Consider the following 21,115-nt stretch of genomic DNA (forward strand, 5'->3'; position numbering starts at 1 on the left):
TCTGTACATGTGAGGTCAGACTGTTCTAGAGAGTTCCAGGGTTGTGCAGAGACCCCGTCTCCCTCCCAGATCCAGAAAAAAAGTGAGAGGAAATAAATTATATAGAACACTACAAATGTCCCTGACCTGAAGAAATTTATAACCCTTATGTTTTTTGCTCTCTTTCTCTCGTTCTGCAGCACTGGCTGTCATTGAACTCACAGAGACTCCCTCTGCCTCCCAAATGCTGGGATTAAAGGCATGATCTACCATCCCTGCAACTCTTTGTTTAAAGCAGATACATAATTAACCAAAGCAAGCAAGCTTAGGCCAATACTTAGTTATTAACGGAAAGAGCACAGCTGAACAAATTACACAGCACATACTCTGCTGAAATTTCTCAGCAGGCATTATTGTGTATTTATATATACAAAGATATACAAATACTCATTGTTTGGATGTGCAGAGGTAGTCTGTCTTGATACAAAGTCTCAAGTAGATAAATTCAAACTATGATCTAGCCACAGCTGGCTTTGAGCTTCAGATCCTCTAGTTTCTATCTCTCATGTGGTGCGATGACACATACACACTACCTGGCATTTTTAGAACTTTTCTTTTCTTTTTGTTGATTTTTTTTTTTTTGGAGGCAGGGTTTCTCTGTGTAGCCCTGGCAGTCCTGGCACTCGCTCTGTAGATCAGGCTGGCCTCAGGCTCAAAGAGATCCACCTGCCTCTGCCTCCTGAATGCTGGGATTAAAGCCGTGCACCATCACCGCCTGGCTTACAATTTATTTTGAAGGATCTGTTTATAGTGGCACATACCTGCAATCTCAGAACTTGGGATGCTGAGACAGGAAGATTAGATGACCTATCAAATATCAAACTTCTCTAGGCTACAGAATAAACACACTGTCTCAAATGAAACAAACAATAAAATAAATTATGAAAATAAAATCTTACTGCCATAGTATTTTTAGCAATATCCATTTAAAAGACTACTCCACTGTGAGCATAGTGATGAGGTGGAGGCAGAAAGATCTCTGTGAGTTCGAAGCCAGCCTGGTTTACAGAGGGAGTTCTAGGACAGGCAGAAGCTACAAAAGCTACTGTGTGGAAACAGACAGACAGAGAGACAGACAGACTACTCCGAGTAGAAGACCTCATTAGAGGAAGACTAGCTGGCCGAGCAGACTGAACTAGACCTTCTCCCACGTACCTTCCCATTCTTGATCTCCTCCCGGGCCAGCTGCACCACCCTTTTCACTTTGGATGCTATGCACAGGTACTTAAAAAACCTCTGGTGAGCAGACCAGAATTGACCCCACATAGATTTCTTCATCCTCTGCTCAGCATCAATCAAATCTGCAGCTTGCTGAAATCTCTCTCTAGCGATGACCCACTGGAAATACACAGACAACATGTTACATATACATTGGAATACCATTACTTCAATGTAACCCCTTTAGCCAGGCATGCCTTTCATTCTAGCACCCAGTAAGCTGAAGGATCTCTGTGAGTTCAAGAATAGCCTAGTCTAGACATAGCATAGGGAGTTCCAAGCCAGCTACAATGACACAGTGAGACCTTGTCACCACAAAAATGATGACTCCTTCAATCAAAATAATCTGCAGTCGCTTGGGAATCTCCCGATAATTTTTAGGATGCTCATACAAAAATGTCTCAAAATGTATTCTAAGGCCGTCATTTTAGGACATGGTTTACATTGCAGTTGTGAACTTGATTTAACTGAAAAAAATGGCTGTCTTTTATGAATTACCATAAAAAAAAATAAAAATATGGAAAATAAGGATATTGGTCAATTAAGCAACTGTGATCATTATCTGCTGTTTTACAGCCCAATCACATTCCTCTAGGTTGAAAATGTTTCAACCGATAAACCTCATTAAAAAAATTATCAGGCACATTAAAAACATTAACAAAACATTTCTCACCAGCTTGACTGCTTTGTTATACATTTTAACATAGCTCTGAGAAAGAAGAACTTCCTCAATTTTGAAGGTCACTCCAGTAAAGCTCAGCTGTCGTGCAATGTACATTCCTCTAAGCTTCATATCCATAGCAACTATTTCCATGGCACCAACACCTCTGAACAAAATTAAAACACACAGTAACTATCAATAAACAAAACAGCACTTTCCACACAGCAATGTTCTGGCAGAACAGTGCCACAAGCCTTATTACCTGCGTTCCACTGCTTGGATGAAATCACTGAATTCTCTGAATGGAGTTCCCTCACCCCATATTCCAAGACGGTTCATATAGGCCATGTTACGTGGTTCAGAAGCACCTGGAAAAGCCCAAAATATACTATAGCCGCAAAAGTCAATGTGTGCAGATGGTTCTGATCAAGTGTATACTCACCAGTGGCACTGGCATAAACTACTCTGGCTTTTGGCAATTTGTTCTGAAGCTCTAAAACGGCCAAGCCTGTCTTGGTTGGCTTTGAAGAACCAACAGGACACAGGTTTTTTGCTTTGTGACATTCATCAAACACTATCTGTAAGGAGGAGCTAAGGAACATATCAAAAGCAGGAACTGTCTATCAAGAATGTGGTCTACAACCCTGGAGCCTACAGGTATTTTCTGTAAGATTCCACACATAACCCAAGAACCCTCTGCCCCTCATCTCTACTCCTTTACCTTGTCCTGCAAGCTTCTGAGCTATCTGCTCAATGTGGTATTTACTTCAGCTGGGAACTTCTTTCTTCTAAGAATGCAGGAAAGGATTCACTGAGGCAACAACTATCCACTACAGTTAGAATTTCAGTAAACTGTAGAACAAATGGCAACTAACTTAAAATAGTATTTCAGAACATGCGGTTCTCCTCATCAGGACAGCAGAAGCTATGTGTGAGCATGTAAGTGAGCACTGCTTCCTCCATCTCTCAAGCACTGCATGGGAACAGGCATGGAGAACAGGATACAGCACTCTCCACATACAAAAGAACTGACGTTCCAGGCTCTGGCGACTCTAATCATTACAGTGAACACTCCAAAATATTCACTTAGTCAAATTTTTTTCCAAAAGTCTATCTCCAGATAATTTTTTTTTTAAATTTTATTTTATGTGCATTGGTGTTTTGCCATGGGTGCCAGGTCCCATGTTGTGAGCTGCCATGTGGGTGCTGGGAACTGAACCTGGGTCCTTTGGAAGAGCAGTCAGTGTTCTTAAGCACCGAACCATCTCTCCAGCCCTAAACATAATTTTATTTATTTTTTTATTTTCTTGTTTTTTTGAGACAGGGTTTCTCTGTGTGCTTTCGGTGCCTGTTCTGGAACTCACTCTGTAGTCCAGGCTGGCCTAGAACTCAGAGATCCGCCTGCCTCTGCCTCCTGAGTGCTGGGATTAAAGGTGTGCGCCACCACTGCCGGGCATAGCAGGGGTTTTTTTTGTGTGTGTTTGTTTGTTTGGTTTGGTTTGGTTTTCGAGACAGGAATTCTTTGTGTAACACTGGCTGTCCTGGATCTCACTCTGTAGACCAGGCTGGTCTCCAACTCACAGATCTGCCTGCCTTTGCCTCCCGAGTGCTGGGATTAAAGGCGCGCACTACCGGCCGGCTGTTTTTCGTTTCTTTAAATTTTTCAAGACAGGGTTTCTTTGTGTAGCTCTGGCTGTCCTTGAACTCAGAGATCTGCCTGTCTCAGGTGTGGGCTATCACTGCCCAGCCTGCATATATTTTTTATGGCATTAAAAATCAACACAATCGCCGGGCGGTGGTGGCGCACGCCTTTAATCCCAGCACTCGGGAGGCAGAGCCAGGCGGATCTCTGTGAGTTCGAGGCCAGCCTGGGCTACCAAGTGAGTTCCAGGAAAAGGCGCAAAGCTACACAGAGAAACCCTGTCTCGAAAAACCAAAAAAAAAAAAAAAATCAACACAGTCTCTAGTAAAGGATACCACTCCGTCGAAGTCGTCACCGCACCAATGCAGAAGCTGCTTTAACCTGGTCTTGTATTTACCACCAGACTGGCTTTCACCAATAAGAGAAGAATAGGTAGCAAAAATAATACCCTTTTTCACACTCCCATTGTGTTTGGAAGAAATTTTTCCGTATTTAAACTAAAAAAAAAAAAAGAGAGAGAGAGAATTAGTACATCTTCCTCTCAGAAGTACCCACCACAAACTATGAGAGTCAACTTAGTAGATTTATGACAGACTCCAAACAATCTAGACGCAGAAAACTTACAAAACATAAATGTGAACATGTCCAATCAGCTTCCCTACAGAAATGACAAAGGCTCCACACATACCTGCTGTGCACTCATATATTACTCATAAAGCACTAGGACTGAGTCAGGAAATAGAGGACCATCAGTCCAAGGGTTAGCAAGTAAGCTGGGGTGTGATTCAGTGGTAGAGCACTTGGTCAAGCATGCCTAACACTGGGGCTCTATCCTCAGCACCCCCAAACACAGAATTCTGAGTAATGTGCTCCCCCCCCCAGGTACACTGCTTAGAAATAAACCTTATCTAGGTATCAGTTTCATGTTTTAGTTTTACACTGCAATCATTCAAAACTTACCACACTGACACATTAACTACTTGACTAAATAAAACCTAACCAGAAAAGCCACTGACCTACCAAAGGAAAGCCAGTGAGGACCAGGGTCCTAACAATGGGACAGATAAAAAAACACGAAAATCAGGGTTACAGTCACTGATTTTCAAGACCAGCAGGGAGCTCCTTCTAGGATTCTTCAAAACCAACAAAAGGCACACAGTACATTTTAAGATTTGCGTCAGGAGGTCAGACTTGGTGGCACCCACCTTTAAACCAAGCACTCAGGTTTGAGGTTAGCCTGGTCTACATAGCAAGTTCGAGGACAGCCAAGGCTACACAGTGAGACCCTGTCTCAAAAAACAAAAATAAGATTTGTGCCAGGTACTTTACATGCACATGCTTAATCTCAGCACTAGGAAGTCACTGAGACAGAAGGACTGCTGTGAGTTAGAGACTGGCATGAGCTATGGTAAGACCTCATCTTAAATATTATGTAACCATTAAAATTCTAATCATGTAAAACTGTGTTTTAGATGTAGATATCCACTTTCTTGTTTCCATACCGACACAACTCTCTTAGTTAAACAAATACCAACAGTTTGCAAACCAAACGATTCTCTCTAGGCTGCACAAATGTGATGGGGTCACTACTTTTCCACACTGCACATGGACAGGCATACAAAGCACTCTAGAAACTAAGAGAAATAGAACACTGGAGACCAAGAAAACAAACTCCATTACACCAAGGACCATGCCCACTTTGTCTGCCGTTAGACACATCCACAGCCTAGCATGTATGTGTGTTGTGTGAAATAACTCGTTTAGTCCTTGTAACGAACCCACAAAAACAATTGTCCCATCCTCAAGATGAGTCAGTCAGTATGCACTGATAGCCCCATTGAACAAGGAGACTTCCATACCTTATTTAATGAATGGATCAAAATGTTTTTTGCTCCAATATCCTTTAAATCTCTTTCAGCGTCATATTTTAAATCATTTGATACACTAAACCTGTCAAAAAAGGTAAACCAAATTAAACTTGAATTGCATTTTTTCATAGAACTAAGGTCTTGATACTACAAAAAAAAAAATATATTCATTTAAATTCATCCTGTCATGCTAAACAAACTATTAAAAAACAAAACAACAAACTTCCTCAGTCAGCCAACCCTTAGGAACTTACCACAATGCTCTTTTTCTGCTCAACAAATAGTTTTCATATATGATCCCTGCTATCGTCCGGCCTTTGCCCACACCAGCACCATCACCTATTAAGAAGCCAGCACGATCTCCATTAGGGAGGAATGTTTCATGTTGCTAAAAAGGGAAAAGTTGGAAGAAAGGGTATCATTTTCTCATCAAGGTAATGAAGTTGCCCATGCTTCAGTAAATAAGCTCCTACTCAATTAAAACAATCACGGACATGTGTCATCATTACCCCTTCGTGCACCCTGACGTAAGGGTGCCCACCCCCTAGCGTGGACATTCTCTCTCTGTAAGTACTACACTTGCCTTCTACCCTCCATGCACTCGACAGCAAAGACAAGAAATTGGTGAGGTCGCTTCCCTCTTCCTCTGAACACCTGCCTGACAAAATGCCAACTTTCACAAGATACTTAACCACGGGGACAGTTGCCCATTCACACACAGCATTGCTTATCCTACAAAAATGGAGTTAAAACAATATTTCTTCAAGCATGACTGAAGTGAGTCCCACTCACATGGTGTATTACCAAGAGTACTTGCAGAGCGCAGGACTGCACTGCCAGTTCACTAACTACCTTTACAATATGGGCACTCAAAAGGGAAAAAACGGGGTAACAAACACTCTTACATATACCTCAGATTCCTATAGCAGTCTTCATATTAATAATATTCCCACATAAAATTCTAGGTCATGACTTGTCATTTCTACTAGAAGGCATTCTCAAGATCCCTGATACACCTTCCCTTTTCCTAACACATAACCTAATTTTTCCTTTTTTTTTGAGACAGGGTTTCTCTGTCTGTCCCTAGCTATCCTGGAACTCATTCTGTAGACCAGGCTGGCCTCAAAAGCAGAGATCCACCTGCCTCTGGCTCCCAAGTGCTGAGACTAAAGGTGTGTACCACCACCATTTGGACACTATATAAAACTTTGGGGGGAAAAAAAATCCAATTCCAAATTTTCTGGCAAGAAAAATTTACCTTTATTAAAACTGTATTACATGGGGCTTGGAAAGATGGCTCAGTGGTTAAGGGCACTTATTGTTCTCCCAGAGGACGCAAAATTTGATTCCCAGCACCCAGGTCAAGTGACTCCCAACTGCCTGTAACTCTAGCTTGAGGGTAGAAACACTCCAACTCCCGCTGCTGGCCTGTCATTATCTGACACATGTGGAATACACTCCTAAGACACACACATACGTCATATAGAAAATAATAATATGGGGGCTGGAGAGATGGCTCCGTGGTTAAGAGCAGGGATTGCTCTTCCAGAGGACCTGGGTTTAATTCCCAGCACCCATATGGCAGCCCACAACTGTCTGTAATTCTAGTTCCAAGGGACCCAACACCCATGGCAAAACTCCAATGCACATGAAAAATGAATGAATGAATGAATGAATGAATGAAGTATAAGCCAGGTATTTTGGTGCATGCCTTTAATCCTAACACTTGGGAGGCTGAAGCAGGTGGATCTCTGTGAGTTTGAGGCCAGCCTGGTCTACACAGAAAGCTCCAGAACAGCAAGAGATACATAGAGATTTTTGTCTCTGAATGAATGAATGAATAAATAAAATGAAAACTAAACAAACAAACAAACAAGCCCCCCAATCTTTATTTTATATATCAAGATAAAGCATCAAACTTAAGTAAGAATTACCTGGGCTGCGTAGGTAACTGCCTCGAGCTGCAGCGCTGAGAGCCAGCCATTATCAATGGTCTCTTCAGAGATGGAGGTTTTGTACCAAACATCAGGAGGAGTGACACTGGACAAAGAGCTGGTCTCCACTACTGCATCAGGGTGACGCAGGCCAAGCTTTACTAAACAAAAATGTTAGAATGTCAGGCCGGGCGGTGGTGGCGCACGCCTTTAATCCCAGCACTCGGGAGGCAGAGCCAGGTGGATCTCTGTGAGTTCAAGGCCAGCCTGGGCTACCAAGTGAGTTCCAGGAAAAGGCGCAAAGCTACACAGAGAAACCCTGTCTCGAAAAACAACAAAAAATAAATTAATTAATTAATAATAATAATATTAAAAAAAAAAAAAAAAGGCCAGGCAGTGGTGGCGCACGCCTTTAATCCCAGCACTGGGGAGGCAGAGCCAGGCGGATCTCTGTGAGTTCGAGGCCAGCCTGGGCTACCAAGTGAGTTCCAGGAAAAGGCGCAAAGCTACACAGAGAAACCCTGTCTCGAAAAACCAAAAAAAAAAAAAAAAAAAGTTAGAATGACTCATTTCAATCATTCTAGTAACATTTCCAATCTTATGACAGAGAAAATAGTAGCCACTCACTTTGAGCTTATAATATAGTTAGTAACTGAAATGTACTACTCACATTTGACCAAAATGACCTAAGCACAGTTTTCTGAGACTGATGATGAAATCATCTAGTTTATAGCAGACCTCATGCACAGAGCAGAGGTAGGCAGGTCTATGTTCCAGGACAACCCCTACACACCTCTCTAGTCTCATCTACCATGACTGATGAGGTGTACTAATATCTTAATTGTTTAAGAGACGATTAAGTTCTAGAGGTTTTGACAAAACCTAAAGACATACATTTTATTGGCATGTACTCTGCATAGGTCTCTGCATGACCCATTTCTTCCTCATCTTCTTCTTCCGGTTCATCTTCCTCTTTAACAACAGGAACCTTCTGTAACACAAAATACAACCAATCTTAAGTCTAGAGACAAAGGGCCAGAGCCTATGGGACCTTTTTCCAACCTGCCAATACAAGATACCAGCTGCACATTCTGTGAAATTTCAGTTCCTGCCTTCCTGTCCAAAGGGAGACAGCAACAAGGGCAACCAACACACCAAGGAGCCACCACAGGGTTCTACTCCCTCCAGCTACCATCTACAACTACTCTGTCCCTCAATTCTTATAATCTCTCTCCAATCTCAGCCCCTCTTCAATCCAGGACTTGAAAGAACAAGGAGTATGGGGACAAAAGGTGGGTCACCCCAATGCACAAGCTATCAAACCAAGATTTTATAGAATATACAAATGTTAACAAAAATTATGTTCTGGCAATTTTTCTTCCTCATTGTAAATATTCCTCAAATCATACTATCTGTCTGCCTTTCTTCCTCTAGCGTGTATTTATAACCTCGATCCCTCCACAGAACTCAATTGTCCATTGCCATGTCTTCTGTATGCCCTGAATGAATCACTGACCTGTAAGCAGAACCAGCAGCTCCTCGGTGCCTGTTAGCTTATGCTTCCTTATGAATCCCTGTCCGTCCATCACACACCCTTCCTCCATAAAGCCTACAGAGTCAGAGTCCGATAGTATCCCTTCCTCATAACTCAGCCTTTACTGTACCTTTTTTCCCTCAGTTTTAAAGGCATGTGCCACCACACTCTATCCACATTGTACCTTTCGATGTCCCTTATACAATTCCTTAAATCTAGATGGTACCAAATATTATGTCTGCTGAAAGAAAACTCATGAAGGAAAGTCCTTTCAGACACTCACTGCATACACACTGCCATCTAGAAACATTATCTGATGAACCTGACCTAAGGCACACAGCACTTCCACAATTAAGGAAAAAAATATTTGAACAACTCATCCAGATCACTGCATAGCTCCTAACTGGCCATTTATTTGGGTTCCACCAAGTTACCAAAGGTTTAAGGCTAATTCCATGCTGTCATTTTTCCTGACCAGGTAGATGAACAAAACAGGTCAGCCTGCAAGCAACACCACTGCCATGAAAGATACAGTTTTTGGAATTATTAGCCTACTTCCATTCAACAAGTTTTCTGAGGATTTTTCTAAGTAATTTTCAGTCCAGTAACTTCTATATTACATAGAAGTATCAATATACCATTGAAAACTCACCATGGTGGGGGAAAAACTCCTCATTTTCATGTCATTTATCCATATCCTTGCTACTTCTTTATTAGAAGATTCTTTTTTTACTGCACCGTTACTGACATCAGCTGCAGGAAGAGAAGTGGATTGAAATTTACAAGTCTCAATTTCTTTTCCTCTAGTTTAAAAATTCAGCAGTTTATTCACTTCAAAAACCAAACAGTATCTGCTGGGTAGTAGTGATGAACACCTTTGATCCCAGCAAGAGGATCTCTATGAGTTCAAGGCCAGCCTGATCGACCAGGCAAGTTCCAGGACAGCCAGGGCTACACAGAGAAACCTTGTCTCGAAAACAAACAAAAAACCCCAAAAAGCTGGTTATGGTGGTGACAGGAGGATCCCTGAGACTCACTGGCTAGCCAGACTAGCCTAGCCTGTCTGATGAGTTCCATAATAGGACAGTGGGAAACACCTACCTCCCTGGGGAGAGAGGGGCCTGGTAGACAGGGCACACATAGATAGGCACAGGCATAGTAAGATGCTTGGGCCTGTCCTACCGTGCACCTTTCACTTCTCTTCATAGCCCTAGCCCTTCTCAGAAATACAACAGGTTCACTTTCTTTCTTTAGTATAACATGAGCTCCTAGAGGGCAAGTTTTTCCCCCAGCAACACCTTAAAGTCCAGACAGGAGCTGGAACAATATACACATTAGGTATTTATTGTTTCAAAGACTGTAAAACCCACATTCTTAAACTGGATGGTGGTGGCAAGCACCTTTAATCCCAGCACTTGGGAGGCAATGGCAGTCTGATCTACAGAGTTCAAAGACAACCAAGGCTACACAAGAGAAACCATCTTGGGGGGAAAGAGGGGACAGGGGAACCAAAAACCAATCCCAACCAAAAGCAGAGTTGGAGAGAGGGCTCAGCCGTTAAGAGAGATTACTGCTCTTGCAAAGGACCAAGGTTCATTTCCTAGCACCTACAAGGCAGCTCACAAGAAGCCAACTCCAGTTCCAGTGAAATCTGATGCCCTCTTCTGGACTCCATGGGTACATATATATGTATGTATGTACTCAAGACACACACTCAGAAAAAAATAAATATTAAACAAAACATCCAAAACCACTTGTGAAACACACACATAGAACACAAAATAGTTTGTGAAAGACATAAAGTTCAAACAGCTGTACACAACTTACTAGCAGCAGTTGCAACTGGCTGAGCAATGTTGGCAGGTGGCTTCAGTTTCATGAGTTCATTTAGACTATTATTTTTCAGTAAATCCTTCAACTGAACCTGGTCTTTAGAAGGAGCAGGGGGCAGGGCATTTCGTACTGCTGGTGCTGAGACTGAAGGGCGTGTGTTTGCCGTGGTCTGGATAAACTTGGTTAAAGTGATGGTTTGCCTATTGGTTGTCGCAGGTGGAGTTTTAGTCATTACAATTGTAGAGCCCAGGGTTGGAAGTTGGTTGATTTGATTCAGCACAAAGGTTGTAGTGGATGGAGGCTGCTGCTAGAAAAGAAGAAACACTTCACACACTCAATCTAACTTTGACAGTCTGCATTGGAAACCTAGTAATCCACTTAGCAATCTAAAACAGATGCTGGATAGAGGACTCAAAAGGGAAAGCTGTAAGCACGAGAACCTTCCATCTCCAGAACACAGAACTCATGACCATCAGGCAGTCATGCACATCTGTAACCCCAGTGCTCTGACAGTGACATGGAAGGCAGAGAGAGACCCTGTCTCCAACATGGTGAGAAGTGACAACTGTCCTCTGACCACATGCCTGCTGCGTCATGTAAGAGCCCAGAGTCAACATCCACACAATCTAAACTTTATTCTATTCCTGCTTAACTATGGTACTTTAATTCTAATTTAATGATTAGCTATAAATTATCAGGTTAAAAACACAAAATATCAGGAAAGAGTGTAGTAGTAATTTGACACTTTAATACAGACATTAAAGGACATAATAAATTATAATAGAAAGCTATCCCAAGCTAGCTGTGACTTAGAGTAACTCTAATAGGCCTAGCAACAGAAAAAAAAAAAAATTCTAGCCAACACTGACAACCAGGCAGACAAGTCTAGGTAAATCATATAAACCACTCAAGACCTAGGTTTTCCTGAGTTCAATTTTTATTTTACTTTATTTTTCAAAGATTTCTATAGTCACCAGGCGTGGTGGCACACATCTTTAATCCTAGCACTTGGAAGGCAGAGGCAAGTGGATCTCCTGGTTTGAGACCAGCCTGGTCTACAGAGTGAGTTCCAGGACAGCCAGGGCTACCCAGAGAAGCCCATTCTTGAAAAAAAAAACAAAACAAAACAAAAGGATTTCTATTATCATCTTTCTTTTAATCTGTATGGATGGGGTATATGCAGGTACTTCCGGGGGCTAGCGGCACCAGACCCTCCCTGAGCTGGAGTCCCCATGTGGTAGCTCCAGTAAGAGTTAACTGCTGAGCCGCCACTCAAGCTCTTTGACGCCAACTGTCTGCTAACGTTGCCTTTCTTTTAACTAAAAACATAAACAAAAACCTTTCCATTTTCCACAAATTCATTTTACTGAGTGGCAAATGTGTGGGAGTAAAAGGACAAGTTGAGGGATCCCGGCTCCCTGGAATGCTTGGGTCTTGCGGCATGGCAACACATCTTTCCCACTGACCCATCTCAAAAGCCCAACACTGTCTTTCCTGTTCCAAGCTGTTTGTTATCATACAGGTTATGCTATATCTTAGAGTCTAAAAAGATAAACAGTCGTATGGGGATTTAGCTCAATGGTAGAGCGCTTGCCTAGCAAGAGCAAGGCCCTGGGTTCAGTCCTCAGCTCTGGAAAAAAGACAAAACAGTCAGGTGAACCTCAAACACTGGTAATAAGGTGGTTACTATCAACAGTCTAAGACAAAGCCACACGACTCTCCCTCCTTTGCCCTCCCTTATTTATTTATTTGTTTGTTTGTTTAATTTATTTATTTATTTGGTTTTTCAAGACAGAGTTTCTCCATGTAGCTCTGGCTGTCCCGGAACTTACAGAGATCCGCCTGCCTCTGCCTCCCGAGTGCTGGGATTAAAGGTGTGCGCCACCACTGCCCAGTGTCACACACCATTTGTGTTGTTAGGGAGGAGGTGGAGTGAGAAGAGAACAGGGAGGACAAAAGAAAAAGAAAAAGCTGAGTGTGTGGCTCAGGACTGTGAGAGCCACGCATAGCAAAGAGACACAGAATGTGCAGAATGGACTACATGAGACCCTATCTCAAAAAAATTAAAAAATGGAATAAAATAAAGCCAACTTGAAAATGCTACGTCTGTGGCTTTAAGGTTACTGAGTATTTCTGTATATCATTGGTGTGTGTTTGTCCTTGTGGTGCTGTGGGTCATCCCAGGGTCAGGCACCTACAAGGCAAGTCCTCTACCACTAAGCTACAACTCTAGCTCCTTTCTATAATTTTCAATAAAATCTTCTAGACTGCTATTTACCACTTTTAAACCAACAATACAAACTGATAAATTTTAACCAGTTCGACCATAATCTTTTGGATCATGTTGGTATTGGCTATATTTGAGGTAAGGTCCAAAGAACTCTATATGTAAAGCACAATTAATCACATCAAAGTTACTAGCAAAAGCCATGGTACCAAACACTGAAAATAGTGAGATAATACGTACATTCAATCTTCATTTCACCAATTTTGTTGCTGTTAGTGATTTACAATACACTAGTGTTCTCTGGTACATAGGGAAATCAAAGCTAGCCAGGGCTAAAGATCTTATTTCAAATAAATAGTTCTATTTTTGCTACCACCCTAAGCCATTTTAGAAGTAACACCAAATCTGAGTGGCTCTTACCCTCACATTTAATAGTGCAGCAGGAGTAGACACTGCCTCTGGTTCTTGTTTAACAGGAACTGCTGCTTCTGTCTCCAAACCTAGATCTAATGCACTAAGTGGCATTGACTAGAGAGAGAATAACAGAGAAAGGATGGACAGCAGTGAATTCTGTTTCAAGAACAAGAGTTGCATTTATTTTATTAAAAAACAACTTTAGAGCAGGATTCTACCTGAGGGGTAGAACACTTGACTAGCCTGCAGAGTCCTTGGCTCAGACCCCAGTACCATACACACGAAGTCAAGGTTTACAATCAAACAGTTTGTACAATCACTACATCAGTTATAACAAAATATTGGTCAGCATAAAATCTCCACAAAACTACACTAATATCAGAACTTTATTTTTGCAAATGTAAAGAGAGAAGTCATAAAAAAGGTCCCAATAAAGACCAAAAGCAACTATGAAGAAAATTAATACTCTTCCTATATGAATGCTAAGCAATAGGAAAAACAATGTCTTGGTTTTGATGCAAATAGTATCTACTTCATTAATAAAAACAGTGTAAAAACAACATTCACATGTTATCTTTAAAATTAAGGTTTATTGGGCTGGAGAGGTGGCTCAGAGGTTAAGAGCACTGGCTGCTCTTCCAGAGGTCCTGAGCTCAATTCCCAGCAACCACATGGTGGCTCACAACCATCTGTAATGAGATCTGGTGCCCTCTTCTGGCCTGCAGAGATATGTGCAGACAGAACACTATACATAATAAATAAATAAATTTAAAAAAAAAAAATTAAGGTTTATTGCTGGGCGGTGGTGGTGCACATCTTTAGTCTCAGCACTCGAGAAGGGAGAGGCAGGTGGAGCCTGGTCTATAAAGCAGGTCTATAAAGCAGGTTTTAGGACAGCCAGGGCTACATAGAGAAACCCTGTTAAGAACTACCCCTCAAAAAAAAAAAAAAATTAACGTTTAATATCTTTTTCTAAAATGTCAATTAAACAGCTGAGGCTGTACATCAGCAGAAAAGTGCTTGCCTAGCAGCACAAGTCCCAGGGTTCAATCCTCAACACCACCAATAGGGGGAAAAAAAAACAAAAAACAAAAAACAAAAAAACACTGCTAATAATAAATGACAATGGAAATTGCAAATTCAGAGGGAATTCTGGAGGATCTGGAGAACTGTTACCTGTTGAACTGAAGGGGGAGTAGGAGTTGCAAGTCCGGCATCTCCACCATCAACATCAAAGAGGTCATTCGGACTAATCCCACTCTCGCTCAAGGCAGCAAGTAGTAAATCTTGCCCCGGTTCCACCATCTTTAGAACAAAGTGAAAAATATTAACTCTCTTCTAGACACAAGCAAGTCAACATTTTCTATCAGAGCTGGTCATTAAGTACTTATGAAGAACCTGCTACATGTTGGAAAAAGATGAAAGTCCCTGATCCCAGAAACTTCACACTAAAATTAAAGGACACAGAAGCACAGCATTCAGAGCAAGAGTCTCTTTCACTCCTTCTGACTAAGATCAAGTTAAGAGTGTATGCCTAAAACACTATGAAGCTAGGCATAGTAGTACACACCTTTAATCCCAGTACTCAGGAGCAGCAGAGGCAGGCTGCTCTCTGTGAGTCTGAGGCCAGCCTGGTCTACACAGCGAGTTCCAAAACATCTAGGACTACAAATAAAATAAAAACACACTATGAGGTCAAAGGAGGCAAAAGTGAACTGTGCAGCAGTTCCGAGGTAGATAACAATACTGAGTACAGGGGAAGAAATAATCAGGAAGACAAGTATCTTCTAAACACTGCATTCTAACGAACTGCAAGTTCACACACCAGGGGCCTGCACGTGAGGAGGTTATGATCCGTGGCCTCACTCCTCCTTCTCCAGTGATGATACAGGCCACTACAGGGTTTTCAGATGTAGGACAGCCCGGAACAATAGTTTCCTATGTAGAAAGATTACTGACGGCAGTGTGAAAGCAAACTGGGGGGAACTGGAGCAGAGCAGACTCAGGAAGACATCCACTTAACAGGCACTGGGACTGCAGTGGCTGGGAGAAGGAAGACAACTGTGTCCCAAGATATTCAGCAGAGACTCTCTGTAGGTTTCAAACTAAAACCCGGGGGCTGGAAAAATGGCTCAAGGGTTAAGAGCACTTGCCACTCTTCCAAAGGACCTGGATTCAATTACTAACACCCACATTACTGCTCACAACTGTATCTCCAGTTAAAGGGGATCCAACAGCCGGGCGGTGGTGGCGCACACCTTTAATCCCAGCACTCGGGAGGCAGAGCCAGATGGATCTCTGTGAGTTCCAGGCCAGCCTGGGCTACCAAGTGAGTTCCAGGAAAGGCGCAAAGCTACACAGAGAAACCCTGTCTCGAAAAACCAAAAAAAAAAAAAAAAAAAAAGGGGGGATCCAACACCCTCTTCTGGCTTCCCAGAGCAATGCACATGGTGCACCCACATACACACAGGCAAAACACCCATACACATAAATTAAAAAATTTTAAACACCTCCAATTTAAATTTTTCTAAATTACACATACATTCTTGTGAGAAGTTTTTCCCAGGAAACAAAACTGTATCATATAAGCAATATACCTCAACTGTGTGATGCAATGATGAATTGGTGACATCCCATGAGAAGAGGGTTAGCCAAGCACCAAAGCTGCAACCTAATATACAGCAACTTTTCAAGAAACTTAAGTAAGCAGGGGGCTAGAGAGATGGCTCAGAGGTTAAGAGCACTTGCTGCTTTGGCAGAGGACCAGGGTCTGGTTCTCAGCACCCTAGCATGGTGGTGCTAGGATTAAAGGAGTGCACCACCGTGCCTGGCCTCACTTGAGCTTTTTAACTGGTTTCTTAACAACAAATACTGAAAGTACAAAAATGTGGAAGGAAAGAACTGTTTGATATTCATACAAGAAAAGATGCCCAGAGCTACATAGCACATGATCAGAGCTCACCTTAACCTACACTTTAGAGATCACAGTACAGTGTTTTAGCCATTCCAAAGGAGAATATGCAACTTTTACCTGTCAACTACAATTAAGTGGACTTGAGAGTAAAGTTCAGAGATCATATCTAGCACACATAAATAAGGCCTGGAACTCCACTCAGGAGGCAGAGACAGGTGGACCTCTGAGTTTGAGGCCAGCCTGGTCTACAGAGTTCCAGGATAGTCTGGGCTGCAAAGAGAAACTCTGCCTCAAATAAATAAATAAATAAATCTAAAAAGTCCTGGCCCAGCATTAAAAAAAAAGGAAGGAACATAGTGTGAGACCCTTTGACCTCACTAGGAACTTTTTCATGAGGTCTCTCTATGGAGCTTTCCAGGCAGTTAGGCAAACATTTTCTAGTCGTTCTGTTCTGCAGGAAGCAAGAGAACAAGACGGAGCACTTACCCATTCTCTAACTGCATTAAGCAGCTTTTAGTATTTAATCATATCCCATAGGTAACAGACTCACACAACTTCAGTGCTAAATGGAGAAAGCCCTTAAAAGTTACACTGGCCAATCTTTTATAAAAGCAGCTTCATCCTAAAGTCGGGGGAGACATTTTCACAATACAAATCCAAAACACTGCTGCATGTAGGAACTGTCACTGTGTCTACCAAGGAGTTCACACTTCAGGTGACATCTGCCGTGCAGCAATCTAACAAGCCCAACAATTACCAAAGAATCATCAACTGCAAATGGACAACCAAAAAGTTTCACTTTTGCCAAAAGCACATCTGAAAGCATTCATGGAGAGGCAGGTGTAGGGAGCATGTGTAGAAACTGTACTACTTTGGCAGGGAACCCTGAGAAGCAATGTCACCCAAAAGAGCAGAAAGTATGGCACCCACTAACACCAACCCTTATCAGCAGGGATGAGACAGAGACCTAGAGCTAGCTCTTCATGGGTCTGAGCAGACGCAAGGGACATCATCTGCAAAGCAAGAGATCAGAAAGAACAGACGTTCAAATGCACTAGTGCTCTAATATAGTCAAGTTAAAAAGCAAAACAAACAAAACCCTCAACTCAACTCAGTTTCTTCATCTTCAGACAGGACTAAGAAAAACTAATTTCTGGAGGTATCTGCTGAATATGTGAGTGATTGAATATGGGGGAGGGGGAGGACACGACCTGGAGTGAATGTTTGCAGCTGGCTTTTACCTGTTATGTTCTTTTCTTTTGACAGAGTTTCACTATATGTAGCCTAGGCTGGCCTTGAAGTCAAAATCCTCCTGCATACTGTGATTACAGTTGTGTGCTAGGTCTTAATTTTTTTTTTATTAATGAGTAGTGTATAGTGGCACATGCCTTTAACCCCAGCACCTTTGAGGCAGAGACAGGCAGACCTCTGAGTTTAAAGCCAGTCTAGTCTACAAAATTAGTTCCAGACCAGCCAGGGCTGTTACACAGAAAAACCCTGTCCCAAAAATACAAAACAAGACAGAATTTTTATTAATGGTCAGGCACAGTGGTGAATGCCTTTAATTCTAGTACTTGGCAGGCAGAGGCAGGCCAATACGCATGCACGCACATGGGGGGCAGGACACATGTGGACGTAAATGAAAACAGTCAGCTCTGTTACCTTTACAGTGGGATCCATTTCAGGTTGTGAAGCTTTTGCAGGAAGCACCTTTACTAAGCCGTCTCCCTGGCCCTTAACTATTATTTTGATAAACCTGAGTATATGAAAAGATCTGTCTTCTTTCATATAACTGCTACACCACTGTACTTCCCAGACTACAAACTTAGGGTTTCTATGCTGTGAAGAGACATCAAGACCAGGGCAACTCTTATTAAGGAAAACATTTAATTGGAGTGGCTTACAGTTTTAGAGGTTCAGTCTATTACCATCATGGTGGGGAGCATGGCCGCATGCGGGAGACATGGTGCTGGAGAAGTAGCTGAGATCCTACATATTGCAGGCATCAAAGTCAACTGAGACACTGGGCAGTATCCTGAGCATAGGAAACCTCAAAGCCCACCCCCCCACAGTGGCACACTTCCTCTAATAAGGCCACATACTCACTCTAACAAAGCCACACCTCCTAATAGTACCACTCCCTATGAGATTATGGGGGCCAATTACATTCAAACTACCACACCACCCAATAATTCATTTCTAAAATAGTTATATAAAGGGCTGAGAGATTGCTGAGTGGTTATGATCACTAACTGCTCTTGCAGAGGACCTGGGGTTTGATTCGCAGCACCCACACAGTGGCTCACAGCCATCTGTAACTCCAGTTGCAGGGGAATCCAACACCTTCTTCTGGTCTTCTAGGGTACCAGGCACACATGTGTTATACATACATATATGCAGACAAACATCCATACATATAAAATAATTAAAATTTCTAAATCTTTTTAGCCAGGTGCATTTAGGCCCAGCATCTGGAAGGCAGAGGCAGACAGATCTATGTGAGTTCAAGTCCAGCCTGGTTTTCAAAGTGAGTTCCCAAACAGCCAGGACTACAAAGAGAAACCCTATCTTGAAAAACCAAAACCAAAACCAAAACCAACAAAAACTTAAAAAAAAAATTAGTTCTACAAAATACTATTTAAGTGTCTCACATCTAGTTTGTACAGATAATTAGCTCCAAAGGGAATAGACAGTTATTTCCAACTGTACATAGATAGTATCATTCAGCAAGTATGGGCATGGTGGGGAAGGTCTTTAGACCAGCACTCAGGAGGCAGAGGCGGGGGTGGGGGGTGGGGGGGAGCGTGGGGGGGGGGGGGTGTCCTATGAATTCGAGGCCAGCCAGGCCTACAGAGTTCCAGGACAGCTGGGGCTACCCAGACACCCTGTCTCAAAAACACAACCAGTTTTTTTGAAACTCTTATTCTTAAATAGCATAGGGGCCCAGGGCGGTGGTGGCGCACGCCTTTAATCCCAGCACTCGGGAGGCAGAGGCAGGCGGATCTCTGTAAGTTCAGGGCAGCCTGGTCTACAGAGCAAGATCCAGGACAGGCACCAAAAGCACACAGAGAAACCATGTCTGGAAAAACCAAAAACAAAACAAAACAAAACAAACAAAAAGCATAGGGGCACCTGGTAGCACAGGCCTAGAACCCTAGCTACACAAGAGGCTGAGACAAGACAGATCCCCTACTCAAACCAGGCTGAGTTCAGGCCAGCCTGCAGGTTTTAGTAAAAGCCTCTTTCAAAATAAACATCTCTTTCAAAATAAACATCTCTGCCAGGCGGTGGTGGCGCACACCTTTAATCCCAGCACTAGGGAGGCAAAGCCAGGTGAATCTTTGTGAGTTCGAGTCCAGCCTGGTCTACAAAGTGAGATCCAGGACAGGCTCCAAAGCTATACAGAGAAACCTTGTCTCGAAAAAACAAAAAACAAAACAAACAAACAAAATAAACATCTCAAAAAGGTCTGTGGGCATTACTCAGTGCTAAAGAAGCTGGCTAGCATGACCAAGTTCCTAAATTCAAATCACAGAAAGACTGGCAGACAGACAGACAGACACAGAAACACACACAGCCCACTTCCAAAGCATGCCTGATTCAAGACTCAGCTTCAGTTCTACATCAGACTAGACTGAAGACTGACTAAATTTGAAGAAGCCTTCAATCCCAGCACCTGCAAAGTGGTGGTAGAAGGATAAGACATCCAAGTTAATGTTCAACTATATAAGGAGTTCATGGCTAACCCAAGGCACAGATAACCCTGAAAAACATAAACAGAGCCAAGTGTGATGGTGCATGCCTTTAATCTCAGCACTTGGGAGGCAGAGGCAGGTGGATCTCTTAAGTTCGAGGCCAGCCTGGTCAACAAAGTGAGTTCTAAGACAGCCAGGGTATTTTCACCTCAGCACTCAGGAGGCAGAGGTAGGCAGATCTCTTTGAGCTTAAGGCCAGCCTGGTCTACAGCATGAGTTCCAGGACAGTCAGGGCTATGTAGAGAACTTCTCCCCCCTCCCCAAAAAAAAAATTCTGGAGAAGAGAAAGTAAAATTCTTTATCACCAATACTTCAAATTCAACTGACTGATACTTCTTTTTTGGTTTTTTGAGTCAGAGTGTCATGTGGCTCAGGGTGACCTTGAATTCCTAATCCTGAATATAGCCCCCCAGTGCTAGGATTACAGTCACACACTCTGATACCTTTAATATTTTTTATGAATAGGTTTTTCTTTTCATCCTCAGCATAACCCTAGAGTATCCTCCTGTAGGAGTTAAAGCCTAGAGAGAGGAAGACTGCACCAAAGTAACAAGAACACAAGCTGAGTCCAATTCTAAACCCAGGAGACCACAATCCTGCCTTCCCACCCCACTATGTGGTGTCCATATATCAACAGGCTCCACATTCCTGAAGTTCAATGTGGAAGGTAGCATGTGAATCCCACACATGTAAACCCAGCACTGAGCCAGTTGGTCTACGCAGGAACTTCCAAGCCAGCCAGGGCCATATAGTGAGACCTTGTCTCAAAAAAGGCTTCAACAGAAAAATACTGCATGAACATGTAAGACTGTTTACTGGGTAATTATTATCTCCTCATATATCACATACACCTATTAGGCATTAAAAACAATCTGGAGAGCCGGGCAGTGGTGGCGCATGCCTTTAATCCCAGCACTCGGGAGGCAGAGCCAGGTGGATCTCTGTGAGTTCGAGGCCAGCCTGGTCTACAGAGTGAGATCCAGGACGGGCACCAAAACAACACAGAGAAGCCCTGTCTTGAAAAACAAAAACAAAAAACAAACAATAATCTGGAGATGAATAAGGGCCTGCCTACC

General features: G+C 42.6%; 1 protein-coding gene across 1 annotated transcript in view; it reads right to left on the bottom strand.

The window, feature by feature from the left end:
- Sbno1 (strawberry notch homolog 1) overlaps positions 1–21,115 on the bottom strand; it is a 50,177-nt gene that overhangs the window by 25,742 nt on the left and 3,320 nt on the right. The window contains exons 2-14 of the mRNA XM_059249506.1: positions 14,547–14,675; positions 13,377–13,484; positions 10,724–11,036; positions 9,549–9,649; positions 8,257–8,353; positions 7,363–7,523; positions 5,683–5,816; positions 5,420–5,510; positions 3,896–4,057; positions 2,361–2,496; positions 2,181–2,286; positions 1,931–2,084; positions 1,195–1,377 (exon numbers count right to left, since the gene is read on the bottom strand). Of these exons, the coding sequence (XP_059105489.1) occupies positions 1,195–1,377; positions 1,931–2,084; positions 2,181–2,286; positions 2,361–2,496; positions 3,896–4,057; positions 5,420–5,510; positions 5,683–5,816; positions 7,363–7,523; positions 8,257–8,353; positions 9,549–9,649; positions 10,724–11,036; positions 13,377–13,484; positions 14,547–14,675 (1,875 nt within the window). The remainder of the gene's footprint in view (positions 1–1,194; positions 1,378–1,930; positions 2,085–2,180; positions 2,287–2,360; positions 2,497–3,895; positions 4,058–5,419; positions 5,511–5,682; positions 5,817–7,362; positions 7,524–8,256; positions 8,354–9,548; positions 9,650–10,723; positions 11,037–13,376; positions 13,485–14,546; positions 14,676–21,115) is intronic.

This window comes from Peromyscus eremicus, chromosome 23 (genome assembly GCF_949786415.1).
Source record: "Peromyscus eremicus chromosome 23, PerEre_H2_v1, whole genome shotgun sequence".
Lineage (NCBI taxonomy): Eukaryota > Metazoa > Chordata > Mammalia > Rodentia > Cricetidae > Peromyscus > Peromyscus eremicus.